The following is a 10,979-nucleotide window of genomic DNA, read 5'->3' as shown; positions in this document are numbered from 1 at the left end:
AAAACACAGCGATAGGGATGCGCGTGCTACCGATCCAGAAACACAGGGGGTTTTTAGCTCAAAAAAATTTCACAAGAAGTTATCAGCGAACACGGGATTTCACAGGGGTGATATATGCAATTTTTCCTTTTAAAAAACACTCATTTAAAAAAAATTTGATTTTGGCCGGTTGTCTTCTCCGATCAAAGGGACTCTTAGTGGTAGTTGGAAATAGTATTAATTAGTCTCCAACCTACTTTTTTGGTGCAAAATGAACTACAAATGTGATCATGAAGCAATCGAGGTTCTTCTTTGGTACGAAATGAACTATAGATGTACTCATCAAGCAATAATCGATTGTTGATGATCACCGTCAAGGGAAAAATGCAATGAACCCAACAAAATTCGTGGGAAAAGGAATCTCCGCCACATAATTAGGCGTACGAAAACAATTACATTCTACAATTTGACATATACAGTTAGCGTCAATGTGCGACTTGTAGAACCAACATGATATGGAAAATGAATACAGAGGATTATTGTATGCATTGCTTCTAGATTATCTTTGCAGGATGCTGTCTATACCTCAACGTGGTGAAGTTCATGCGCATTACCAAGACACTTTGAATCCTGCAACTGTGTCGAAGGTGCTGCAGAGGTCGAAGATCTAGATTGCTCCAAGTATTCCAAGAAATCCATCACCACAGGATCCGTCCAAGGAGCACCAAATGGAGCTTCACCACCAGCAACCCAACCCAAATGCCCACCTTTGGGTGTAACTATCAACATGCAGTTGGGGTTTTTCTGAGGTGCAAAAGGTGTAAAAGAGTTCAGATATACATATACAGAGAGAGCGGCTAAGATAAAGCAATACTTCCGAATTATGTACCAAGGAAAAAAGACAACCATATGACCTTATAAATTGATGCACCATTTTTTTTTCAAGAGGCACAAGATGTTGGCACATGGTATTTTGCAAGCTGCCTTGTAGCGCAACTTTCATGATGAAAGTATGTAATCTAGTCTTTTCGGTCCTTCAAGGACTAATATGTACTCATTAATAATGCAATAATTTCTTCTTATGCGGTGAAAATTAGATACCATAAACGCAACAGACTAAAGAGAGCCTTGTAAACCTCGATGTCTTCACGAGGGATTCCACGAGATGGTGCAATTGGATCATTCTCAGCCTGAAATTTAACAAGAAAAGCGTTGTGCAACAAAGAGAGGCCAAGGCTAAGGAAGGATAAACATAGAAGAAGAAACAAATTCCTGGAATGAGGTATTGATGTCGACAATCATTTTGATGAAAAATGTGTGGAAAGTCGGAATCATGGGCATTGAACACAAACATATTAGAGTTTTCATGAAGCTTTCTTTTCTCAGCAAATAGAAAGTTTTCTTATCCACTTCTTTCACAACAGACCATGAATAATACCTTACACATGTTTTGAATGCATGTTTTTTTTCCTAACAATTTTTTTGTGTTTCTAAAACTGTTGGAAATATTTTTATCCAATACTCATATGCCAATTCATTTTTCAAGCATCATTTCAAAGATAAATTGTTAACGCAGTGAAAACTATAATTTTGTTTAACTTTCATAAAAATCATATTTCGTTTTAGAAAGTTGAATAATATGTATTCAGGAGTCTCATGACCTCAAAATTATCTTGCCTGGATGCAGAGAAGAGGTATTGAAACATTCCTTATAGAATCTGAGCTGCTCGACTTTGAGTAGTAGTCATCCACCGATTCAAACCCAAATGAAACTGAAAAAGTGATTAATTGAGCAGTTGGTGCAAGGTTTCACATATTTATAAATGTACAAAATATGCAAAGTGCAAACCTCTTGTAAGTCCCTCATCAAATTCTCTAACAGATTTGGCATTAGCAGCCAATGGGATATTAAAGGCACCACCCATATCCTCAAATAGAAGAGCGTGTCTGCAGCCATAAGTCGCTTATTGTATATAATGTACAATCAAAATAACATATCTGACATAATAGTAGATAATCAAATGATTTTCGAGGTTACCTCTTAAATATTTTGCACAGTGAGTTTGCTAGAGCTTTGTCATAAATGATGTTGAAGCCCTTGCGAAAGTCTTCATCGGCAACTACCAAATTGAAAGGGTTGCATAACGATATGGCACCAGAAAGAGGGCAAGGATGAAACTCCTGTTACAAAAGAAGTATGAATAAGATAGACTGAGAATTTAATAAAGCAAAAATACGGAAGAAACATACATGTACGCATGCTGAACAGACAGTTAAAAGTAGTGAAATAGTTATTCCATGATTCAATTGCAAATGTTGATTTAGGGAAGCATCTTGATATAACAATTTCATGACTAATATCATGTATTTTGCTTTAGCATAATCCAAGTATGCATGGCATGCCAGTGAGTGGCAGAGACAGTCAGGAATCAGGATTGATTCAAGGTAAAAAGATGCAAAATATATAATTTATTTAGGAGTGGACATTTCAGATCTCATGTTTGTGGGGTTCAAATTGACTGTGCACTTTGAACAAAAGCCAAATCAATTATATGATCAATCAGGTAACACTTCAAGAAGTCAGCGGCTTGAAACACGAGCAAATATAATGAACCAGGAGTAAAGGCCAATCAGCTGGCATTGAATTAAAAAACCTCAATGATTCATCTACCTCAACTTTAAAAAACTGCAGAGCTGTTAAGTGGGGTGAAACATTAGAATAGATAAAATCCTCTCCTCAGAAATCAGAATTACTTCATCCTACAACAGATCTCCAATATACATCTAGTCTTGGTCAATCTATTCTAATTTTCTAAAGCACAACACGCTATCTTTGTAAATGTGCCGTCTGGCTCATTGTATTTGAGTCATAAATTCACTGTCGACGACCAATAGTAGAAATAGATAACTAATTACACTTTCAAATGAAGGAGAAAAGGTCAAAAGCTGGGAACTGTTTTACCGTCAAGAATAAGGAAAGGTTTTGACTCGTTACAAATAAATCCTTAACAAGATAAAGCATAGAGAGAATGCTTGGAAGCTCCTAGAAATAAATGAGCATCTTGTGAATCTCAATTTACTACTTCCAAGCAAGACCACGTTGATGTAAACATTTGGAAGGGTTTCAAGAAAAAATTGGCCACCAATTAGAATTAGGCGGGATGTTTCTTTAACGGACATACAACTCAGTAAATGTGCTTTGACAAAAAATACACAGTTTTAAAAACTTTAAATAAAACAAGGATAAAAAAATGAGAAGACCACATGAAAGGAACACAGAGATCTGATTCCTATTACCTGACCCAGGTATCTAACAAGAATATTTGCTCCGAGGGACCAGCCAGCAGCATATAAATTAGCTTTGGGATAGCGATTACCAACATATTCCACAACCTCATTGATATCTCCCAAAAAGGAAGCTGAATAGAACTGCAGAAATTAGCTAGTCATGAAATAAATACTAGACAACCAAGGAAAGTTTCCCCAGCATATGTTCAATATTTTACATCAGATCTCAAGTACTAATGCATGATAGCAGCCTCTACAGTTGTCAACTTTGTCCCTAGAATTTTAAAAAAAGTAGACCCAAGTATCATATGCAACTCAGATAACCACTGCAGTAAAAACAACAACTTCGCAAAGTATTTAAAAATCGAAGAAAAAAAAAATTCAAGTAAAAAAATTGACACGCACAAAGATGAGTACCTGACTTGTGGTCACAGGACTGTCTCCACAACCTCTGCTATTAAACACCACCCCACGCCATCCTTTACTCCTAGCTCGCAATAACATATGCCTCACATATGTGTCCCCACTACCACCAGTCAGACCTGGCTGCAACCATCCATTGTCAGGCACCAGTTTACCTCACTCCACTTAACACAATATAGCATGTCAAGAAATAACAAACACTGTGTTGCAATCCCCAACTGATTTTTCTCTTCAATTTATTATACCAATTGAGATTCAAAAGTTAGAATTTGGTTATTTCCTTCTACTTGCAATACAAGACATTTTTTTCTGGGGCACAATTCACCAAGCCAAGGTTGATACTCCACATATATCATAAAATGTGAAATGAAACTATGAAAGTTAAAGAAAAATCTTCGCTAGAGTACTATCTGGTGCAGAATTGAATCTTTATTTTGAGAAACCTTTTCGCTATAGACGCAGAATAACACTTAAACGTGTGATGTGACACTCCCCAATGGCAATCATTCTGAAAACAGGGCGATTATCATACCCTCTTACACATCAAATGGAAAGAGTTGATTTGATCAGACCTTTGGCTATGAAACTCATTTACATAATTATACTTCTCGGGTTTTGAGTTATCTCATAGGACTGAATGATAGACGTGCACACCAACTTTGGTCAATTATTTTTGCAAAACAAATTTAAATTATTTTCCAGCAAAAAAATTTTATTCCGGAATCTCATTTGCAAACTCCCACACATAGTTACTAGAGGAGCAAGGCAAAACCTAGATGGAGGGTCTTCTATGCAAGAGAGGAGTATGCAGATTTTAACCTAAAAATGAGACCTTTAGGAATTGAAGTCTTCTCGTTTTAGCATGGTAGTTCAGTTCTCTTAATGATTTTTCTATGGTGAGCTAGAGTACGTTCCTTCTTTTGCATCTTTTCTGATGTGTGTGATATTGTTCTCGATAGATACTGCATTACTGACTCTTGCCACTCATTATATTCCATGCTATTAGCTAGGATGCACGTTAGCAAGACCAGAGCATAGATAGCTGAGTGGTACGACAAAGACTCACCAGCAAAATGAGTACCGGAGAATCAGATGGTAAGCTTAGATCGTCACCGGCGATCCAGTCTAGGGAGACAGTGCCGTCGTCTCTAGTGCGGAGACACTGGCGCCGGAATCTGACAGCAGGGAGTGACCTGTAAAATGCAGCGAAAATAGTCTCCAGGTGTCGATTCCAACCAATTACGGGGTAAGGAACGTATGGGAGGTGAAGCGTATTGAACGCGGGAAGGAATGAGTCCACAGCTCCGCCGATCACTTCCAGAGACGGTTGCTGGTTGGTGGAGGAGTCCGAGATAGAGACGGCTCTGATATTGCGGAGATTGGTGGTTCTGGAAGAGAGGAGAGTGACGGGAGACTGCGATAGACGGCGGAGCGAGGAGTACGGCGGGGCAGAGAAGCCGTAGGAGGCTCTCGCCATTGGTGGGTAAGCCGGTGAAATGAGTGGTTAGTGCGAGTCAAGATTTTTTTAATTAAATATTAAAAACAATAACGAAAATATATATAAACATAAACATAAACATAATAATAAATAATAATAATAATAATAATAATAATAATAATAATTTTGTTCTTAAATATGGGTGTACCTAATTACCCTTGATTTTATTCATTGATAAAATAAAATAAAATAAAATAAAGGATATTATTGTAATATCGAAGCCACTCTACGTTCAATTTTTCGTCAATATCACTTCACGTTTGTCATCGTGTAGCGCCCCTTCTTTTCCATTTTTCCTCCAATTAAAATCTTGTATTTCATTCAAGTTATAGAGGCTGGTAAAACAAAAAGGAATTATTGTTATTATTATTTTTTTTGTATTGTTTTTGTAATGGTAGAAATTGAATTGGAGACTTCATACTTAGGACATCACAACCTTAAAATCGAGAACACCAACGCATAAGAAAAGGAGGCTAATAATCTATTGTCCAATCGATGTCGATGAGTAAACGCAAATAATATTGGCGCAGGTTATGTTTGATTATTTGATCTTTTTTTATTTTTTAATAAAATATAAATTATGTTACGTTATATATTTTAGGACACTGACATTGTGAAAAATCCAATGAAATCGTCCCGGAGCACTGTTTAAAGAAAGAATCCGGATGGAAATTTTGGTCGCAATCCCCAAAATGTAATTAATGCCTTGAAATCACGTTGGAACAAAAGAAGCGTCTATCATTAGTAGTATTCATGACTTGAATAGTTTAAGTATTTTGTATGATGAATTTCAAGAGTTCTAAATGACATTCTTGATTTCAATCATAACTATTTTTGGCGAGATGTTATTTATCCTTCAATGATAAACCGATGACGATAGATTATCGAGAATGGTTCTATTACACTAGAAATTGAAGTGTTCTACTTTTCTATAACGTAACTTTTTTTTGGGAAGAGTGATGATCATGGTTTTAGATTGAGGTTAAATTTTCCTTCTTTCTTTGGTGTTGTGCATTGTTGTTTTCAACTTCTAAACTTAAGCAACCCAGAATTTAAATTTTTTGGACCATCATATGTAGAGTTAATACGAAGAATTAATGGTCGTTTATTCTAAAACACATTGTAGCGAACAACAGCCCCATCAATGTTTTCAAGAGTCTATTCGAATTATCAACTCTATTCTGAAAATGGCCGTGCACAGTTATAATTTGTTGATCTTGATTGGTTTCATTATGTTTCACGTATATTCAAAGTATGTGCACAGTTGAATCTTTCATTTTGTCTTTCTCACAAGAGTACTACTTACTTCACGAAGCCTAATCTTGATGTGTTTTGTTCTCAGAGTAGAACTTCTTCCATTTTTAGCTCAATAGCAAGAGAATGTTCTTGGTTGTAAATAAATATTCAATATATTTTGTACTTCAAATTTCATTGTGTATGCATGTGAAAATAGAATATCTTTGTCTAATTTGAATCAATATCCCTTTTCTCATTGCTTTTGTATGTCTTCTGGCTTATGTATATGGTATTAGCATTCTTTTTCTATGTTTTTTTTAAGATCACTTACTATGTATAATTCATTGAAATATATCTCGATTATCGAATGTTAAATGTCAATGTTGGAATTATGTTTGAGGGACTGCCACTAATTCATAGAATCAAAGTTGCATGAATATATTATTACTCCAATTTAAATCTAGAGAATTTGGAATACTAGAAACCTTTCAACAACATGCATGTAACGAGTGAAGTCATATAGTTGGCAAAACAATCATATGAGATCAAAATGATAATTGTGAGTTTGGGTTTGCTAAATTGTCGATTTACTCATGATCTTTATATTTCTATTTTATTGTTAAAAACAATGTTCATGCCATTTGTTAATTATTTGTTAACTCAATATGTATGGATACCAAACCACCGGGGTTTATGTAATTAGCAACTCCACCAAAGCCCTTGGCGGCTTAACAAAGTATATATTTTATAGTAATTTATGTCTATAATTTTAATATTCTCTCAACAATAATATTACTCTTGCCCACCATCTCTTCCACATTTTTTTAAGAAAAAAAATACCTACATCAACTAACTACCACACTTGGCACTAACTTCAATCATCCTCACGACTTTTTAATTTTCATCATATTTTTCATTTGACTTCTACTTTTATTTCATATGATTTTTTTTCCAATAACATGTTTATTAGAAGAAAAAAAATTCAGAAAGATAAAAATAAAAAATTGGTCGTAACTGAAAATATTTCGTTACACACGCAACCGTTTAATAGTAATAATAATTGATAAAGCGGGTTGAGAGTCGAGAGTGAGATAATGTTAATTATTATTGGGATAACATTTGGTCTTTGATTATCAAATTAGCACATGTCAATTTTAATCTAGTATTTTTAATTTTTTTTTGGTATAATTTTAGTCTTTTTTTAATAGGATTGTTGATGTAAGATTATACGCGTCAAAGTTATATCACTAATGTATTGATGAATTTGAGCGTCAAGTCGAAAAAATAATTAAAATTGAAAAAAATACAAAAATAATAGACTAAAACTGAAGTTTCACAATATATGATACCAAAATCTGAATGAGACAAATATATAATCTAAAAAACAATTTTCTCTTTCTTATTTTTTTGACGGTCTTCTCTTTGTTATTATTAGTATTATTTTTTTTGTTTTTGTTAAATTTTTTATTAATAATAATTTTAATATTGTTTATATTCAGATATTATAGCTTTTGGTATTTTAATTTGATTTTTTTCGCTTTTACTCATTTTTTTTATTGTAGTATTGGTGTGTAGCTGAAAAAACTAATGACGTGTTCTCAAAAAACGATGATTGTCAATGAAAAATGTTGATATTATAACGAATGTGTCCGAATTCAGATGAAGAGTCTAATGAGAAATTTCTAAATTTGCAAAAAAAATATAAGTTGCAGACAATAGCCGATAATACTATTAAAAAATGTGGAATTAATATTTTATATGTGCTAAAAAATAACTCAACTAATTTTAATATATCGTTACAGTGGATACTTTTAAATAAATTAACTTTAATTAATTGATAAAACTTGATATAAAATTATAATTATATGGTAAATAATCCATAGCAAAACAAAAATATTAGGCAAACCAACAATTTCATGTGATATTCTCTTTTCTAATTCATTATAAATTTTTATATGTACCAAAATCACTGTTATTTTATCTGTTTTTTGTATTTTTTATTTAAAAAAATTTCATTATTTTGGTGATTATTTGATTATGAAAACACTATATTTTTTCGATGATATTTTTTTTTGTTTTCGTTAAAAACAGAATATACAAATATACGATGCTTACACTGAATTACTACTTATCTAAATTAAACTCGACTAAAAGAGTTTAGTTGTTCAATAATTAATAATTAATAAATATTAGAAAAAATCTGATTAGACTCACACACTTCAACTCCCAAGACTCGATCCCAGTTGGTGCTGCCTACCTACCATCATTTTTCGGAGAAATATATGCTTGTTTATCCACAGAGAACTTCATTAATTTCACCAACAATGACGTCCTTATCGTCTCCTCCATTCCGCACCACTCTTTCTTCTTCATCACTCTCAGAAATTCTCACCTACTCACAAATCCCATAGTCATCCCCTCAACAATTCAGCACATTTCCTTTCCATCATCAAAATCCCTAATTCCGTATTTCAAACCCTTCAAACTTGTCGCCTCTCATTCTACCATTATGCAAAATAATAATAATCTAATAAAAGTTAATTTTGGATGCAAGCATTCACTATTTCGCCTCTTAATTCTCCTTTTATGTGTCCTTCTCATGTTCATGCTTTTGTTTTGCTAAATTAATATATTTCTCGAACTTTTTCAAATCCTTCACCGCCGCACTTCTAAACAATCCCAAGTCTGCCGCCCCGGACACCATGTGATACCCTCTTCGCTGCAACTCATCCGCACCGTCATGCGGCATCACGAGACCAGACAAGTATGTTTTACCTGCTTTGCGCATTCCCTTGTCATTTTCAGAATAGAGTTGATCATTCGAATAGGCTCCTGAGAACATTGATGGGACTGTTGTTCGCTACAATGTGTTTTAGAATAAGCGGCTAATTATTCTTATTAACTCTACATATGATGGTAAAAAAAATTAAATTCTGGGCTGCTTGAGTTTAGAAGTTGAAAACAACAATGCTAAGCAAAACAAAAAAAAAAAAGAAAAATTTAACCTTCAATCTAAAACAATGATTATCACTCTTCCCAAAAAAAGTTTACTCTATTCTGAAAATGGCAAGGGAGTGCTTAAAGCAGGTAAAGCATACTTGTCTTGTTTCGTGATGCCGCAAGACGGGGCTGAGGAGTTGCAGCGAAGAGGGTATCACATGGTGGCCGGGGCGGCGGACCTGGGGTTGTTTAGAAGTGCTGAATGAATTTCATGTTTGCGTCCAAAATTTTCTCTTATTAGATTATTATTATTTTGCATCATGGTAGAGGGAAAGACGACGAGTTTGAAGAGTTTGAAATTCATAATTAGGATTTTTTATGATGGAAAGAAAAGTGCTGAATTGTTGAGAAGATGGCTCTGTGGTTTGTGAATGGTTGAGAATTTCTGAGAGTTGAGAGTGATGAAGAAGAGAGAGTGGTGCGGAATGGAGAAGACAATAGAGATGCCATTATTGGTGAAATGGACTTCTTATATTTCTCCCAAAAATGATGGTAGGTAGGCAGCACCAGCTGAGAGTCTTGGGAGTTGAAGTGTATGAATCTAATCAGATTCTTTTTAATATTTATTAATTATTAATTAATGAACAACTAAATCTTTTAGACGAACTTTTAATTTATATAAGTAGTAATTCGGTGTAAGCATCATATATTTGTATATTCTAATTTTTTAACGAAAAAAAAAATTATGTCACAAAAAAATATAGTGTTTTCATAATCAAATAATCACCAAAATACAATAGATACATAATGACATTTTCGTAAATATAAAATAAAAAAAACAAATAAAATAACAGTGATTTTGGTACATATAAAAATTTCTAATGATTTAGAAAAGAGAATATCACATGAAATTGTTGGTTTGCCTAATATTTTTGTTTTGATATGGATTATTTACCATATAATTATAATTTTATATAAGTTTCATGAATTAATTAAAGTTAATTGATTTAAAAGTATCTACTATAACGATATATTAAAATTAGTTGAATTATTTTTTAGCATATATAAAATATTAAATCCACGTTTTTTAATCATATTATCGGCTATTGTATGCAACTTATATATTTTTTTTTCCAATTTAGAAATTTTTCATCAGACACTTCATATGAAGTTGGACACATTCGTTATAATATCAACATTTTTCATTGACAATCATCGTTTCTTGAGAACACGTCATTAGTTTTTTCAACTACACACCAATACTACAATAAAAAAACGAGTAAAAGCAAAAATGACTTTTCGCAGCGCAGCATCAACGGCCCACATTAAAAGCACGCCGTCAATGTTAATATTTATGACACGCCCATCCATGTGCGCTGTTAATATCTGTTACTATCATTATAATTTATACTTATAACGACGTGCAAAAAATGCACGTCGCAAATAATTATTTCAACAGCGAGTTATATGTATGCCGTTAAAGTTTAATATTTACGGTGTGCGCCACACGCTGTCAATAGTCTTATCATATAATTTTTTTCATTAATAATAAAATCATTATTTACGGCGCTCAAATCAAGCTGTTACCAAAGGAGTGATACGAGATTAATTTTAA

At 33.4% G+C, this 10,979-nt stretch overlaps 1 protein-coding gene across 3 annotated transcripts; it reads right to left on the bottom strand.

Annotated features, from left to right (window-relative positions):
• Positions 1–318: 318 nt before the first annotated feature.
• LOC140891022 (embryogenesis-associated protein EMB8) lies at positions 319–5,195 on the bottom strand. 3 transcript variants are annotated; one of them, XM_073299232.1, is made up of 8 exons: positions 4,757–5,195; positions 3,685–3,813; positions 3,277–3,408; positions 2,018–2,160; positions 1,829–1,926; positions 1,657–1,751; positions 1,116–1,169; positions 335–783 (listed from the first exon to the last, which is right to left on the bottom strand). In XM_073299232.1, exons 1-8 carry the CDS (start codon positions 5,165–5,167, stop codon positions 559–561), a joined length of 1,287 nt encoding a protein of 428 aa, XP_073155333.1. In that variant the 5' UTR covers positions 5,168–5,195; the 3' UTR covers positions 335–558. The 3 variants fall into 3 exon arrangements, with proteins under 3 accessions (XP_073155339.1, XP_073155333.1, XP_073155350.1); XM_073299249.1 differs by having other exon boundaries at positions 745–783; positions 1,081–1,169; XM_073299238.1 differs by lacking the exon at positions 3,277–3,408 and having other exon boundaries at positions 319–783.
• Positions 5,196–10,979: the final 5,784 nt, after the last annotated feature.

Source organism: Henckelia pumila, chromosome 1 (assembly GCF_033568475.1).
Source record: "Henckelia pumila isolate YLH828 chromosome 1, ASM3356847v2, whole genome shotgun sequence".
NCBI classification, from domain to species: Eukaryota; Viridiplantae; Streptophyta; class Magnoliopsida; order Lamiales; family Gesneriaceae; genus Henckelia; species Henckelia pumila.
The sequence above is the reverse complement of the archived record's forward strand: the minus strand, read 5'-3'. Positions and strand labels throughout refer to the sequence as shown.